This window comes from Pleurodeles waltl, chromosome 6 (genome assembly GCF_031143425.1).
Source record: "Pleurodeles waltl isolate 20211129_DDA chromosome 6, aPleWal1.hap1.20221129, whole genome shotgun sequence".
In the NCBI taxonomy this organism is placed as follows: Eukaryota; Metazoa; Chordata; class Amphibia; order Caudata; family Salamandridae; genus Pleurodeles; species Pleurodeles waltl.
In genome coordinates this window covers 1,087,542,433-1,087,560,787 of record NC_090445.1, presented here as the reverse complement: position 1 = coordinate 1,087,560,787, position 18,355 = coordinate 1,087,542,433, and the positions used below count along the sequence as shown (strand labels likewise).

The following is an 18,355-nucleotide window of genomic DNA, read 5'->3' as shown; positions in this document are numbered from 1 at the left end:
ACCTTCCTCCAGCACTGTGAAATGAACTGTGCAGTACTGGTGATGAAAAAGAAGCATTGCTCCCCATTTCATTTGTCGATTGATCCTATAATCACCTGCTTGTTAACTCCAGTACGTTTGGTGACATATTTCCAAGGTCTACTGGGACCTGGATTTCTTCCATGTAGATGTTTTCGCCTTGTGCAGCCTTGTTATGGTCTGGGATCGCACATTTCTGTACAAAAGAGCACCTCTTTGTTACATCGAAGTATGACCGGTACCCAATCTTTACAGATCCTTTAACAAACTTGGACCAGGTGAAGTGTCGAAGGACTGTTATTTCAATGAAGTCACCTACCATCACTTGCTGATGTTGATGCGTGTGATACCCTCAACAGCGCCAAGAGGTCACGTAATTGGCAAATACTGCACTATAAAAGGACTGCAACATATTTACATGAATATGGAGATCGGATCAGCATTTACTGCTTGAGCACATTTCATAAGTTCATTTCTAATGATTCATAGATACCACCAGCAGTAGGTTCTGGTGGCTTACTAAACTAAAGCATTAATAATAGAGAGATTTATGTTTCAATCCATTGTCCTAGATTCGAATCATGGCCGGGGATGCTCGACCTTTAATCCTGCAGAGGTTGACAAAATAAGTTACTTGGAATTCTGTAACAATAAAAATGTATTATTGTGTTGTAGTTGACACCAAGATACCCCATGGATTTTCACTGTGTTTTACGAATATACTTTTTGGTATGCCACTTCATGTTGTTTTACCTGAAATTAGCAGCAGTACGATTCTACTTATATAGAGTTTAAAATCTGATGGGCTGGAACCCCTGATGGTTGTATTCTAATTAGTATGGCTCAGATTCCTGAATCTGGATGAGGTTATAAAATGAACACTGTCTTCATTCCAATTCTTCATCACGTTGTCCCTACTGGGATGTCTGACATTTTCCGAGATTTAAGTTGGGGTGTTTGGGAGTGAGGGCGCTTGTTTTATGTTCTGCTCTCTGGGATGTCCCTTCTTTTGTGCAGCTCAAGTCCTCCTCCTTTCTCTGTTTCTTCTTCTAGCTACCTGCTGCCAAAGGCTTTGTTGCAAATAGTTTCTATTCTGGATTGACACCTACGGAGTTCTTTTTCCACACTATGGCTGGACGAGAAGGCCTTGTGGACACTGCAGTAAAAACAGCAGAAACAGGATACATGCAGGTAAGCTCTGCACTGGATTATGCTTGTATTTGTTTCCTAGAAAAGATTGAGGCTTTTTCCATTCCAGTAATGTGAGCTGTATTCCTTACTAGACTTCTGTTCCTATTTCTGTTTTTAAAGTAAAACATTGGAGAACACGAGAAGATAAGCAAAGGTGAGATTGCCTGTTCATCGCTGTAAGATGCTGATCATTCAGTTGTTAGGTGCTCCTCGGGGAAGACCCTGCAAGGTTTTTAATCCCTCTCTTCTTCTTCAGCAATGGAGATTGAGGACTGGCAGCGAAATACTGGTCCTTGGATTAAACTGCAGTCCACTTCATTAAGAGCTTAAGTTAGGTTGTTGAATTGTAGTTCCTTGCGAGAATGTAAGTGCTTGCAAATCGAGCTGCCATTGTAGCGCTGCACTATATTTATTGCCTTAGCTTTAAGGTTAGTGAGAGCGCTACTCCGGTATCGCTGCAATTGAGTTTTGTATGCGAATATGGTTTAACAACAATATGGGTATCTCAACACACTACTTCCTGAACTATAATGGAGTATAAGTGAGGAGAGTAACTTCTATTTCATTCCTCACGATAAGACATGCAACCAACAGGTCCTTTACCTTCATTCATTCGTGCGGGTATTTCATTGGAGTGAGTGAAGCTAATTGGTGATTGTGTTCAATGGTTAGTAGCCTAGGTTTTTATAAATGCCTACTGCCTTTCCAGCCCACAGGTAGGTTTCCTGGTGAGAGGGCTGAGTGTTTTAACAAAGGCTATTTTAATTTGCTGTTCATAAGAGATTACCTGGGTATGTCAGTGTCAACGAACTAGAGACAAAAGACGAACTAGTAAAATCTTCAAGCAAGCATTGCAAATATAGTTTGTATGTTTTTAGATGGTGTTTTTGTAGCGTGAACCTATCCAAAAGTTGGCGGATTGCTGTAAATGTTCAAAGACAAATATAAGATCAATGAGTAACAGAAGAAGAAGCAGAGTTGTGGACGGTTATTTTATTTACATAACATTGAAAGTTTCCCAAGAGTCCATCACCTTTCACCCTATACAAGTAAATATTGTTACAGGCAGTAGAACTTAAATATTACAAAGGACAGAAGGTAGTCAGGATAGACCGGTTGATCAATTGCTTAAATCTTTTGTTCAATGCTGTTACATCATTTTTTTATGTCTTTGTTAATCACTGCACATGGTAAATGCAAGTAACTCAGTGAGAAACACCCAAATTTAACTCCCTTGATTGAAGGAACACATATTTGGTAAAGTAGCCCATCACATTTATTTGTTAAGCATAATGCAGTACTGAATTTTCTCTATACAAAGTAACAATCCTCCAGGGGCCATGTTCAAAAGTGCAAAACACAGAGAACTTTGAACATGAAGCTGCATTTGTTTTCAGGCAGGGTAGATAGATCCTTTAATAAAGGGCAGAAATGTGGTCCTCAAAAGTTGATTGGTGAATTATTCAAACAATATAGTTCTTTTGGTTGTAATTTGTGCATTTATTTCTTAGGAAGGCACATGAGAAAACGATTAACAATGACAAAGCTTAGATAATGATGTGGCTTGTATAATGGTTATCATTTGATAAAATACATGGGCCTTTGACCTGGACTAGTATATTGTTATTGATGAGTTGAAAAATGAAAGAGCGATTCTGGCCAAAGATGGGTCTTGAGTATTTTTTCCTGCCTTTTGTGATTGACCTATTCCAAAATGCCATTTGAAAATTGGCTGCATATTCACATGATTACCATTTGGAAGGTTTCTGATTTTGAACCATTGAGTGCTAGTTTGTACGCTTATTTGCCTCAAGAGTCAATTTTCCCCACTTTCCCATCCTGTTGCTCTGCTTGAAAATTCGTTTTCATTTCCACTGATAGTAATATTTTAGTTTTTTTTTTTGATACCTAGTCGTTTTTTAAGCTTTGTACGTTTTTATCAAAGTAGCATTCCATCACAGTGACATCCCTTTTCATTCTTTGGAACGTTTTATTGTAATTACTACACCCAACATTGTTGATCCATCGGGTTCTTAATAAAATCAAGCACAAAGCAGAACTTCTTGGAAAAGGACCATTGAAAAGTAACATTGTCTCTCTCTTCGCTTGTCTTAGAGACGACTAGTAAAGTCCTTGGAGGACCTGTGCTCGCAGTACGACCTCACTGTACGAAGCGCCACGGGTGACGTCATCCAGTTCATCTATGGAGGAGATGGATTAGATCCTGCGGCAATGGAAGGAAAGGACGAACCCTTGGAATTCAAAAGGGTTCTTGACAACGTCAGAGTATGTGTTGCAAAATCTGTAGTTTTAGGCCTTCATGGAATGGGAGATGGCGGATAGAATAATTAAACCATAACCTCATGCAAATAGAATGTTTTATTAGTTTAATAATGAATATTTTGAAACCCACTCCTCTTCAAAAGTAAAGGCAACTTCCATTTGACTGCATGTGAACATCTCTCTAACATTTGTTTTGTGTTGTGGTATATTGACTCCATCCTTCTACATTATGAGTTTGATGCGTTTTCCCTGCTCTTGTTGATATTATTTTTCTCTGCGTAATAGCCTCACCGATAATTTTGTCGTCTTGTAGGCTGTCTATCCATGCCACAGTGAACCTGCACTGAGTAAAAACGAACTGGTCTTAACAGCTGAATCTATAATGAAGAAGACTGAATTCCTCTGCTGCCGAGATAGTTACCTACAGGTACCTTATTTCTATTTCAGTATCTTGCTCTGACTAATAAATTACAGAAGTACCTCTTTTCATTGAAGTGGCAAAAGTCAGGTATATTCAACTGTCCCATACGCTGCACTAAGAGCTGCAACTCTGTGATTTGCACTACATCATATTACTACTACTTTCACGTCATTCACATGTTGATTCCAAACAGGAGGAGGGCTCCTGTGTGTGTGTATATGTGTGTATATATATATATATGACATATATATGTGTGTGTGTGTTCGTGACATGTGTAGCTGCAGATAACACATGCTGTGCATTATACTTCTGCCATCTAGTGTTGGGCTCGGAGTGTTACAAGTTGTTTTTCTTCGAAGAAGTGTTTTCGAGTCATGGGATCGAGTGACCCCTCCTCTTTGGTTCCATTGCGCATGGGCCCCGACTCCATGTTTGATTGTTTTCTTTCCGCCGTTGGGTTCGGACGTGTTTCCTTTCGCTCCAAAAGTTTTATTCGGAAAACTTTGAAAACGCTTTATTTTAATTGGCATTGTATTGATCGGGTTTACATCTTCCATCGACACATCGGTACCGTCGAAGAAGACAACTCTACTTAATCTTCGGGATGCGTGCGCCCAACTCAGGCCTAGTCGAGCCAACCGCGTGGAAGCCTCATGGATCGGACTCCATTCCGGTTCTGTCCTCGGTGCCACGCAAAATATCCTTATACAGACCAACATCTAATCTTTGCCTTTCCTCAGATCATCGGGAAGAAAATTGTGTGGCCTGTCGATCCTTCCGTTCCAAAAAGACTCTTCGAGACAGGAGGGCACGAAGACTCGAGATGGCATCCAGAAGCTCCGAACATCTCGACGTGGAGGAGGAAGAAATCAGGCAGACCGCAGTCTCCTTTAGAGGTTCGACTCCAAACAAGAATCCGAGGAAGACAGACCGGTCACGGCAGGACAATATGTGAGCACGCCTGCCCCTGTACCATCACAAAGACAGAAACATCAGGCCTTGGGTATGCCACTGCCGGAAGGCCGTGGCTCGGCCCAAAAAAAGACTTCCAGTGACCAAACTGCTAGTTCGGCGCTGAAAAAGGCCACTCCTCCAAAACCATGGGAGGCAATAAAAAGCTCTGTGTCCAACTCAAGCAAACACCATTTTTCGGAGTGGAAAATTCAGAAATCCCTTTCGGAGCCGAGAACATCCACTGCACCATCTTTTGCGAAGCCGAAAAGGGTAGGTTACACAGAGGAGCATGGACTTTCAAAGAAACTAAAAGAAAGCCACAAAACCTCTGAAGAGGAGTCTCAAGTATAGCCAATACTTGAAGTAATGGACGAGAGGCAAGGCAGGATTCATATCCCCAAAGAAACAGGCAGAATCCTAACAGCAGCACCTCTAAAACCTAAGAGAAAGCTAGCCTTTCAGGATAAATTGGACACTATGTAATTGCCAAAGCCAAAGGAGAAACCACCACCTCCTCAATTTTTTCCTCCTCAATCTCCTCACCTGCATACCTCTCCTCCTACCAGTCCTACACCAATGCAGTCACCATCACACTCTTTTGACTCACAACAGGACATTGTAGATCCATGGGATCTTTATGATCCAGATCCCATTCCTAGCAATGACCCAGACAGCTTTCCCTCTAAGCCTTCACCACCTGAGGATAGCACTGTGTACAATCCGGTTTTAGCTTGGGCTGCAGCGTACCATGGGGTCACCATGCACACTGAACCGTTAGAAGAGGATTTTTTGTTTAATACCCTCTCCTCCACACATTCAAAATATCAGTGCCTCCCCATGCTCCCAGGCATGTTAAAACACGCTGATCAAATATTTAATGAGCCTAGTAAGGCACATATAATTACGCCCAGGATAGAGAAAAAATACAAACCACCTCCCTCTGATCCTGATTACATAACACAAGTTCCTCCAGATTCGGTAGTAGTCAGCGCAGCCAGAAAAAGGGCAAACTCCCAGTCATCAGAAGATGCACCCCCCCCCCTTCCAGGACAAAGAAAGCTGAAAGTTTGATGCGGCAGGGAATAGAGTTGCATCCCAAGCAGTGAATCAGTGGAGGATAGCTAACTCACAAGCACTATTAGCTAGATACGACGGGGCCCATTGGGATTAGATGCAAGACATAATTCAGCATCTCCCCAAAGAACACCAGAAGAGGGCACAGCAAGTAGTGGAGGAAAGCAAGCCATCACGAATAATCAAATTAGATCGGCCCTAGACGCAGCAGACACCACTGCGAGAAGTGTCAACACTGCAGTAACATTAAGAAGGCATGCATGGGTCAGGTCCTCTGGCTTTAAACCCAAAATACAGCAAGCGGTGCTAAATATACCATGCAATAAAAAAACAACTTTTTGACCCAGAAGTTGACACAGCCATTGAGAAATTGCGCAAAGATTCAGACATCGCAAAAGCAAGGGGTGCACTATACTCCACACCATACAGGGGATCCTTTTGGAAACCCCAGTCTAGAGGTGGATTTAGAACACAAACAGCAAAGGCATCCACATCGCAGGCAAAACCAACCTACCAACCACAATACCAACAAGGTGGTTTTAGGGGCACATATAGGGGGCAGTATCCTAGAAATAGAGGGAAATGTCAAACCTCTGAGCAAACTCCACAGCACCCTAAGCAGTGACTTGTCTTGTCCCCTTCCACTCCACTCCTCTCCTGTGGGGGGAAGACTACAACATTTCCACACAAATTGGCAAAACATTACCACAGACAATTGGGTACTATCAATTATCCGCAATGGTTATTGCCTAGAATTGATGCAAACTCCCCCAATCATTCCACCAAAGTCACACAAACTATCCGCAGAACACATCAGTCTGTTACAGGAAGAAGTCAAATCTCTATTACTCAAACAAGCAATAGAACCCGTGCCGCAAGCTCAAGTAGGGACAACAATTTATTCACTGTAATTCCTAATCCCCCAAAAAAATGGCACCCTCAGACCAATATTAGATCTCAGGACCCTCAATCTTTACATCCTGTCAGGACACTTTCACATGGTAACTCTTCAAGATGTTATCCCACTACTTCAAAAACACGATTTCATGGCAACATTAGACCTCAAGGATGCGTATTTTCATATACCCATCCATCCTGCACACAGAAAGTATCTCAGGTTTGTCATTCAAGGAAAGTACTATCAGTTCAAAGTGTTACCCTTCGGAATAACAACAGCTCCAAGGGTATTCACAAAGTGCCTAGCGGTAGTCGCAGCCTACCTAAGAAGACAACATATACATGTCTTTCCCGATCTAGACGATTGGCTAATAAAATCAAACAGTCATACGCAGTGTCAAAACCATACGCATTACGTAATACAACCCCTGCACACGCTAGGGTTCTCAATAAATTACCAAAAGTCGCATCTACAACCTGCACAAATACAACAGTATCTGGGTGCAATACTAAATACTCAAAGTAGCTAGCATGTCCAAATACACAAAGAATACAAGCATTCCAAAATATAATCGCACAGATACAGACAAATCAACAGTACACTGTCAGTTTTGTCATGAAGATTTTAGGGATGATGGCATCATGTATGGCAATTGACCCACACGCAAGACTAAACATGCAGCCCTTACAACAGTGCCTTGCACAACAATGGTCACAAGCACATGGTCAAATTCAAGATCTAGTGTTGATAGACCGCCAAACATGCATGTCCCTTCAGTAGTGGAATTCCACAAATCTAAACAAAGGGTGGCCATTTCAAGACCCTGTGCCTCAGACCATAATTACACCTGATGCATCAATGGGGAGCTCACCTCAACAATCACAACATTCAAGGACAATGGAATGCCAAATACAAACAGCTACATATAAATCACTTGGAGTTGTTAGCTGTCTTCCTAGCACTCAAAGCTTTTCAGCCTCTTCTCATACAGAAGAATGTCCTTATCAAAACAGACAACATGACAACCATGTATTACCTAAACAAACAATGAGGGACACATTTGTCCCAACTGTCCCTTCTAGCCCAGAAAATTTGGAAATGGGCAATCCACAACCAAATTCACCTGGTGGCACAATACATTCCAGGGATACACAACCAGTTAGCAGATGTTCTCATCAGAAATCACCAACAAACACACGAGTGGGAGATTCACCCTCAAGTACTAGAAAAATACTTTCAACAATGGGAAACACCAAACAGATCTGTTCGCCACAAGCGAAAACGCGAAATGCCAAAACTTTCCATCCAAACACCCACATCCCCTATCCAAGGGCAATGCTCTATGGATCCAATTGGTCAGGGATATTGGCTTACGCTTTTCCCCCTCTCCCACTCATTCAGTTTCTAGTCAACGAATTGTGTCAAAACTCACTCAGTATGATAGTCATAGCACCAACGTGGGCCCGTCAACCGTGGTACACAACATTGTTAGACCTGTCGGTAGTACCACACTCCAAAATCCCAAACAGACCAGACCTGTTGACACATAACAAAGGACAAATCAGGCACCCAAATCCCAAGACACTCAATCTGGCGATTTGGCTCCTGAGGTCATAGTTTGGATATTTACAAATACCATCAGAATGTATGGACGCTATTAAACAAGCAAGAAAACCCACTACTAGACAGTGCTATGCTAACAAATGGAAAAGATTTGTATATTCTCTTCCAGGGGAATCCTCATCAAAGTCATAAACATTGAATATTCCCGCCCTTGTGCGGGGACCCCAGAGCATATATCAAATATATACATATTATACATGTGTAATAAATACGGTAATCATGCAGGCTATCATGTTAAAAACAGGCTAAAAATGCTTTATTTCTATGAAGTTTATTTTTTTATTTTTTTTTTATTTTTTTATATTCAATACTACAATAGAGCATAAATATGTGCCCAAGCTCCTAAAACTAGGATTAGTGAAGTGAGCAGTAGCAAACTCTAGAGAAGAAATAGAAAAAAACTGCATTGAAAAACACTGAAGCATTCTTAGCCAATAGGCTGCATGCAGGTTAACACAGGAGAACCATAAAAACTTTGGCACCGTGCCTTTAAGACCCTGAGCACCTCCAGTATCCCACGTCGAAACAAAGAACTCACGAGAAGACTGCTAAAGCCCAGGAGACGCCACCGCCAACAGGCCATGGCTTAACCCGAAAAATAGGTGACCGTTCATCGGCACCGAAAAAGGGCGAGCTGGTGTCAAAGTCATCCGACTCCGGTCGAGATACCGGCACACAGCAATCTCGGGCCCGAGATAGTGGCTCAGAGAAGATTCGGCACCGAGACAGCAGCACCGAAACGGGTCGGCACCGAGAGAGCACGACGACAAAAGTTAAGAAGGTTTCGGCTGAGCCGAAAAAAGCAGCCGAAAAGGTTTCGGTACCAAAACAGCCGGCCTCGGAACCGAAAACAAGTTCCTACACTGAGGAACAAGGACTGTCCACACAAATGAAGACACATAGATTTGGACAGGAATTAGAGACAATAGAGCCAGATCACACACAAAGACGGCTCTTTATTCAAAAAGATACAGGGAAGATCAGCACTCTTCCTCCAGTCAAAATGAAACGCAAGCTTGCCTTCCAAGACAAGGACAAACAGCCACACGCAAAAGTGGCTAAACAAGTAACACCGCCACCATCCCCACATCACTCTCCGCAACCATCACCGGTAGCCACTCCACCAATGATGCAATCCCCAACTCATACAGGAATGAGTCAAGATGACCCTGACGCATGGGACCTTTATGACGCACCAGTGTCAGATAATAGTCCGGAGTGCTAGCCAGCTAGACCATCGCCACCAGAGGATAGTACAGGCTACGCACAGGTGGTGTCAAGATCAGCGGCATTTCATAATGACAGCCTTCATTTAGAGCCCATTGAAGACGACTTTCTTTTTAATACACTGTCGTCCACACACAGCCAATATCAGAGTCTTCCTAAGCTACCCGGAGTGCTAAAACACTCCAGACAAGTGTTTGAGGAGCCTGTTAAAGGGAGAGCCATTACTCCAAGAGTAGATAAAAAATATAAACCGCCACCAACAGACCCAGTGTACATTACATAACAGCTAACACCAGACTCTGTTGTAGTGGGAGCAGTGCGCAAAAGAGCCAACTCTCATACTTCAGGAGATGCACCACCTCCAGATAAAGAAAGTCGAAAATTCGATGCTGCAGGCAAAAGGGTGGCAGCACAGGCAGCAAACCAGTGGCGTATTGCAAATTCGCAAGCTTTGTTAGCCAGATATGATAGGGCCCATTGGGATGAGATGCAACACTTTATTGAACATTTACCCAAGGAGTTCCAAAAAAGAGCGCAGCAAGTAGTAGAAGAAGGACAGAGTATCTCCAATAATCAGATACGGTCAGCAATGGATGCTGCAGACACAGCTGCTAGAACTGTCAACACAGCAGTAACAATAAGGAGACATGCATGGCTGCGTACATCAGGATTTAAACCAGAGATACAGCAAGCTGTGCTGAATATGCCATTCAACGGACAGCAGTTTTTTGGGCCGGAGGTGGACACTGCGATCGAAAAACTTAAGAAAGACACTGACACGGCCAAAGCCATGGGCGCACTCTACTCCCCACTGAGCAGAGGCACATTTCGAAACACACAATTTCGAGGAGGGTTTCGAGGGCAAACCACAGAAGCCACAAAATCCCTCTTACCAGAGCCAGTATCAGCGGGGAGGTTTTCGGGGACAATATAGAGGGGGACAATTTCAAAGGAATAGAGGAAAGTTCCAAAGTCCCAAAACTCCTCCAAACAAGCAGTGACTTCAAGGTCACAAATCTCCTACACCTGTGGGGGGGAGACTAACCAAGTTTTACAAACATTGGGAGGAAATAACAACAGACACTTGGGTCTTAGCAATTATCCAGCATGGTTATTGCATAGAATTTCTCAAATTCCCTCCAAACGTCCCACCGAAAACACACAATATGTCAAAACAACATATAGATCTTCTAGGACTAGAAGTTCTGGCATTGCTACAGAAAGAAGCAATAGAATTAGTACCAAAACAACAAATAAACACAGGAGTTTACTCCCTGTACTTTCTGATACCCAAAAAAGACAAGAGTCTGAGACCTATACTAGATCTCAGAACATTAAATACCTACATCAAATCAGATCACTTTCACATGGTTACATTACAAGACGTAATCCCACTGCTCAAACAACAAGACTACATGACAACACTAGACCTAAAGGATGCATATTTCCATATACCAATACATCCTTCACACAGAAAGTACCTAAGGTTTGTATTCCAAGGGATACATTACCAATTCAAAGTGTTGCCATTCGGAATAACAACTGCACCAAGAGTTTTTACAAAATGCCTGGCAGTAGTAGCTGCACATATCAGAAGGTAGCAAATACATGTGTTCCCGTACCTAGACGATTGGTTAATCAAAACCAACACGCTAAGACGGTGTTCACAACACACAAGATATGTCATAGAAATCCTCCACAAACTAGGTTTCTCAATCAACTACACAAAGTCACACCTTCTGCCGTGTCAAACACTGCAATACTTAGGAGCGACAATCAACACAGCAAAAGGGATTGCCACCCCAAGTCCACAAAGAGTTCACACATTTCACAATGTAATACAGACCATGTATCCAAAACAAAAGATACAAGTCAAACTGGTGATGAAACTACTAGGCATGATGGCTTCATGCATAGCCATTGTCCCAAACGCAAGGTTGCACATGCGGCCCTTACAACAGTGCCTAGCATCACAATGGTCACAAGCACAGGGTCAGCTTCTAGATCTGGTGTTGATAGACCCCTAAACATACATCTCGCTTCAATGGTGGAACAGTATACATTTAAACCAAGGGCGGCCTTTCCAAGGCCCAGTGCCACAATACGTAATAACAGATGCTTCCATGATAGGGTGGGGAGCACACCTCAATCAACACAGCATCCAAGGACAATGGGACATACAGCGAAGACAGTTTCACATAAATCACTTAGAACTGTTAGCGGTATTTCTAGCGCTCAAAGCATTTCAACCCATAATAAGCCACAAACACATTCTTGTCAAAACAGACAACATGACAACAATGTATTACCTAAACAAACAGGGAGGGACACACTCGACACAGTTGTGTCTCCTAACACAGAAAATATGGCATTGGGCGATTCACAACCACATTCGCCTAATAGCACAATTTATTCCAGGAATTCAGAACCAGTTAGCAGACAATCTCTCTCGAGATCACCAGCAGATCCACGAATGGGAGATTCACCCCCAAATACTAAACACTTACTTCCAAATTTGGGAAACACCACAAATAGATCTATTTGCAACAAACGAAAACTCAAAATGCCAAAACTTCGCATCCAGGTACCCACAAGATCAGTCTCAGGGCAATGCGTTATGGATGAGCTGGTCAGGGATATTTGCTTATGCTTTTCCCCCTCTCCCACTCCTTCCATATCTAGTAAACAAATTGAGTCAAAACAAACTCAAACTCATACTAATAGCACCGACATGGGCAAGACAACCTTGGTACACAACACTACTAGACCTCTCAGTAGTACCTCATGTCAAACTACCAAACAGACCAGATCTGTTAACACAACACAAACAACAGATCAGACATCCAAATCCAGCATCGCTGAATCTAGCAATTTTGCCCCTGAAAACCTAGAATTCAGACACTTAGACCTCACACAAGAATGTATGGAGGTCATAAGACAAGCTAGGAAACCTACCACTAGACACTGCTATGCAAATAAGTGGAAAAGATTTGTTTATTACTGCCATAATAATCAAATTCAACCCTTACACGCATCTGCCAAAGATATAGTAGGATACTTACTACAATTGCAAAAGTCAAAGCTAGCTTTCTCTTCAATAAAGATACATCTTACCGCAATTTCAGCTTACCTGCAAATTACGCACTCAACTTCATTATTTAGGATACCAGTCATAAAAGCATTTATGGAAGGCCTAAAGAGAATTATACCACCAAGAACACCACCAGTTCCTTCATGGAACCTAAACATTGTCTTAACACGACTCATGGGTCCACCTTTTGAGCCCATGCACTCTTGTGAAATGCAATACTTAACATGGAAAGTTGCATTTTTGATTGCCATCACATCTCTAAGAAGAGTGAGTGAAATTCAAGCATTTACCATATAAGAACCATTTATTCAAATACACAAGCATAAAGTAGTTCTACGGACAAATCCAAATTTTTTACCAAAAGTGATCTCACCGTTCCACTTGAATCAAACGGTAGAATTACCAGTGTTCTTCCCACAGCCAGATTCTGTAGCTGAAAGAGCACTGCATACATTAGACATCAAAAGAGCGCTAATGTACTACATTGACAGAACAAAACTAATTCGAAAAACAAAACAACTATTTATTGCTTTCCAAAAACCTCATACAGGGAATCCAATTTCTAAACAAGGCATTGCTAGATGGATAGTTAAGGGTATTCAAACCTGCTATCTTAAAGCAAAGAGAGAGCTGCCTATTACACCAAAGGCACACTCAACCAGAAAGAAAGGTGCTACCATGGCCTTTCTAGGAAATATTCCAATGAACGAAATATGTAAGGCAGCAACATGGTCTACGCCTCATACATTTACCAAACACTACTGTGTAGATGTGTTAACGGCACAACAGGCCACAGTAGGTCAAGCTGTACTACGAAAATTATTTCAAACAACTTCAACTCCTACAGGCTAAACCACCGCTTTTGGGGAGATAACTGCTTACTAGTCTATGCACAGCATGTGTATCTTCAGCTACACATGCCATCGAACGGAAAATGTCACTTACCCTGTGTACATCTGTTCGTGGCATTAGTCGCTGCAGATTCACATGCGCCCACCCGCCTCCCCAGGAGCCTGTAGCCGTTTAGAAGTTGATCTTGAGCATTTGTAAATTTGTAAATATATTACTTTAAACCTCATTATGTACATACGTATTCACTCCATTGCATGGGCACTATTACTAGCATACACAACTCCTACCTCACCCTCTGCGGGGAAAACAATCTAAGATGGAGTCGACGCCCATGCGCAATGGAGTCGAAATGGGAGGAGCCCCTCGGTCTCGTGACTCATAAAGACTTCTTCGAAGAAAAACAACATGTAACACTCCGAGCCCAACACCAGATGGCGGGATGTGCACAGCATGTGAATCTGCAGCGACTAATGCCACGAACAGATGTACACTGGGTAAGTGACATTTTCCATATATATGTGTGTGTATGTAATATATATATACATTGATAGATATATAGATGTTCGATGGCATGTGTAGCTGCAGATACACATGCTATGCACAGGTCCTGCCATCTAGTGGTGGGCTCGTAGTGTTACAAGTTGTTTTTCTTTGAAGAAGTCTTTTCGAGTCACAGGACCGAGTGACTCCTCCTTTTCGGTTCCATTGCGCATACATATTTTTTCTTTTTCACCTATATACTCTATCACTCCTACCTTACCCTCTGCGGGAAAACAATCTAACATGGAGTCGATTCGCATTGGAACTGAAGAGGAGTCACTCGATCCTGTGACTCGAAAACACTTCTTCGAAGAAAAACAACTTGTAACACTCCGAGCCCAACACTAGATGGCAGAAGTATAATGCACAGCATGTGAATCTGCAGCGGAGCATGCCACCAACAGATGTACACTGGATGACATTTTCCAAAACAAAGGTTACAGGGACGTTATAGTTAGGTTCTGAATTTACTCGTACAAAACCATAGATCCTTCAAGTAACTATAACTCGCGCCCTTACCATGTGCAGTTTTCTTATCAATTTTATTACAAATATTGCAGTGATGATATATAAGATGTCTTACAAGATCCCATCAGTGACATAATATGTGGAGTAATTAGCTGTGCATGGCGAAAGCGCAAGTTATAGTTACCTTGGGGCGCAAGTTATAGTTATTTAAAATAACTCTAACTATAACTGCTGAATTTATATGCTTTTGTACGGGTAAATTCAGAACCCAGCTAAAACGTCCCTGCAGCCTTTTTTTTATTTATTTTTATTTCTGTGGGTTTGTTTTAATGTAAAGCAATTATAATTACTATGTTATTCCAACCCCTGCCATGCACGGCATTGGGCCTGCAGCCAAGCCCTTATAACCACTCAACTCTGTGCCACGCACGTCCTTTTGCCATAGGGAGCGCAGTTAAGCTACAGGGCCTGTCTGTCAGTGGATCTGTGAGTGGGAGCGTGTTCGAGTGGGTCTGAAAGTGGGTGTGTAAGTCTGCGTGGGTGCATGAGTCTGAGTGCATGTATAAGTTAATGAATTAGTTTATGAATCAGTCTGTGGTTTTCTCATTCAAATATTTCCATATTCGTAAATTTTGCGCATGGTGATGCAAAATGATTTTAAATCCATTACTTGTCCCTAAAACACACCTTTATCACATCCCTGGGGTCAGAGTTGCTTCACCGTGGCCCCTTATGCCACTTTCAATTTGGATTTTCACCCCTGGGGACCGTGTCCTGTGAAATAAAATGGTGGCCGCAACTTTCTAGTCTGGTTGCGGTCAGGTGATTGCAATGCTTCTTTTCGCAGGTGTATTTGTGAAAAATTAGCAAATTTAGTGAATTATTCACGAAATATTTGAGAAGTCATAGCTGCCAGAGATCTCAAAAACTACTGAATGGGTTTACATCAAATAAGCGAAAGTGCGATCTGCGTACCGAAAGCTAGCTTTCTGCAAAATGTGGGGTAATTCCACCCAGCTTTTCAGGCTGTAGACGTCCAAAGGCTGTATGGAAGTTAACACGGAAAACACAACAAGTCGACAGAAAGCACGCAAGAAGAAAAAGAGCAACGTGTATCTTTTTTTTTTTAAATAAATATTTTTATTGGATGCCTCAGACACTGTTCATTACATTGAGGAAGGAGATCTCCAATACAATGGTATAGCAATACTCCATGTATCAAAATAAAGTGCTGTATACCTTAATATATACAGTCTGTTACATACATCAATATCTTAGCGAGATAGTAGGGATGATATTATGCAAAAATGCACCCAAAAAAATGCATTAAGTGCTGAGTGCAATTATACCTCCAAAACCATACGCTACCCTATGTTGAGAATAACGTGCTTTTTGCTGTAGTACTCTACCTCAGTTTTATTCCGTGATTCCAGTTGCTTGGATCTAACGCAATCTCCTAACAGCCCCCATATTACCTGCCCCTTCCGTCTAGCTTCCTTCCCCTTCCATTGATACTGGAGCACTCTAGCTGGTATAAAGAAAGGAGGTGTCCCAACCATTGCTGGAATAATGGAGGTTGTGAATCCAGCTATGCGCACGCTATACACAACCGATATATAGTGATTGCCACAAAAATGAAGTTAGAAATCTTTGGTCCTGCAGTTCCTATTACCTCTGATACACCTAAGACTATTATATTGAGCGTTAATTCCACATCCTGTTTTACAACCTCTGCATAATGTCCCTTTTCAGTGTATCTAGTCTTATACATGTAGCGAACATGTGTATGAGACCTGCCTGAGTGTCTGTCATCCCGGGCAGTGCGTCTCCTCCGTCCTCCCACACTTGGCTATTTTATCTGTGGTGAAGTATAAATTATATATTGTTTTATAATGTTGTGTCTGAAGTATTGATGATATCAGAATACTTAAGCCTAGTTCGAGGGATTTGTAAAATTCAGCTTCTCCAATATTTAAGCAAGCTTCCCACATCTTGCAATGCATCTCTAGATCATCAGGCTGTTCTGTAGTCAATGTTGCGTACAGTGAGCTTATTGTCACCCGTGTTCCAGTTGTCAGCATCTCTCCATAAGGGGACACGTTGCGAATCCTACCAGCCCACTGTTTTTCCTGTATAGAAAATCTCTTGCTTGAAGGTATTTAAAAAAATTGCCTTTTTTCCTGCCCATATTTATCCCTCAGGTCCTCAAATGTTCTCATCCCAGATCTTTCAAGAAGATCTCCTAGCTTTTGAGCCCCCTGTAAGTTCCATTTTGCCATATATTTATCCCTGAATTTCTCCGGGAGAGATGGATTATTTTGTATCAGTGTGTATCGGTCGAATCTACCTAATCCCAGTTTCTTCCGCCAGGGGATCAAGCATTTAAAATCAGCCTCTAGCACCTTAAACTACACTTTCTTATAGTAGCTGGGCTCTGTCAGTGTCAGCAACCTACCATTGGACCAATTAACAATTCATAGATATCTGGCAAATGTCATACCCCTCTCGTACTTCCACTACCTGTCATCAGCGGGCACATAAATTGAAACGCGGCTGCAAACTGATACAATTTTAAATTTGGAGAGACCGTCCCCCGTTCTCCATTGGTAGAGTCAGATATTTACCAGCACTTCTGATCTTGCCGTACGACCAAATAAATCTCATCATTAGCTGATCCATTGCTTTGAACCATGATTTTTCAAAGTCCAGCAGGATTGCCTGGAATAAGTACAAAAGCTTGGGAATTAATAACATTTTAAGCATATTGCATTGCCCTATTATAGACATATGTAGATTTTTCCACCTAATGAAATCGTGTTTGGCTTTCTTTAAATTTGGAGTCAAGTGGAATGCACTATCTGTTCCACATTATATCTAATGGCTATCCCTAAGTATACTGCGTGATCCACCCTTCAAGCATTGCATGTCTTTGTATGCTTATTCACCACTCCTTGGGTTTTATCTCTATTCAATAAATACCCGGATACTTCTCCAAAGTTGCATGCTACCTTTTCGATTTCCCGTAAAGCCTCATCTGGGTTAGCTGTTAGAACAGCTACATTGTCCGGATATGCTAAAATTCTAGTATCCCAGCTACAGCGACTCACTGGCATTATGGCTGGATTCTTATCTAATTGCAGAAGCAAAGGGTCAATATATTGTGCGAACAATAAAGGGGAGCATGGACACCCCTGTCTAGTGCCCCGTTCAATTTGTATAACGTTAGATTGGCCTCTTAACATTTGTATCCAGCCATTTGGGTGCCTGTATAAAGCTTTGATTGCCGTAATGAAGCTACTTCTAAGTCCGTACGCCCCCCATATTTCCTACAGATAATCCCAATTGACACTGTTGAAAGCCTTTTCTGCATCCAGCAGGGCACCTGCCATGGGTTCTTTAGCAACGTTGGTTGCATCAAACAGTGTGATAACTCTTCTAATGTGGTTAGTAGTATCCTTCCCTGGGACAAACCCATGTTGATTCTGTGTGACTAAACTACGAATAACAGTGGATAGGCGAGATGCAAACTTTTTAGAATAAATCTTAACATCACTATTAGTTTAATGGGCCTATATAAACTAAGGTTTTGTGGATTTTTCCCCTTCAGAAATACTATTATATTAATGGATGCCCAGGAAGTAGGGGGTTTACCCCCTTGTTGTACTTGAGTAAAAAGTTCTAACATTACCAGCATTAATAATGTCTTAAAGTGCTT

At 42.0% G+C, this 18,355-nt stretch overlaps 1 protein-coding gene across 2 annotated transcripts in view; it reads left to right on the top strand.

Annotated features, from left to right (window-relative positions):
* Positions 1-18,355, top strand: part of POLR3A (RNA polymerase III subunit A) — a 275,253-nt gene that overhangs the window by 132,243 nt on the left and 124,655 nt on the right. For both annotated transcript variants that reach the window (XM_069240172.1, XM_069240171.1), the window contains exons 19-21: positions 1,072-1,209; positions 3,325-3,495; positions 3,806-3,919. In XM_069240172.1, coding sequence (XP_069096273.1) covers positions 1,072-1,209; positions 3,325-3,495; positions 3,806-3,919 — 423 coding nt within the window. The remainder of the gene's footprint in view (positions 1-1,071; positions 1,210-3,324; positions 3,496-3,805; positions 3,920-18,355) is intronic.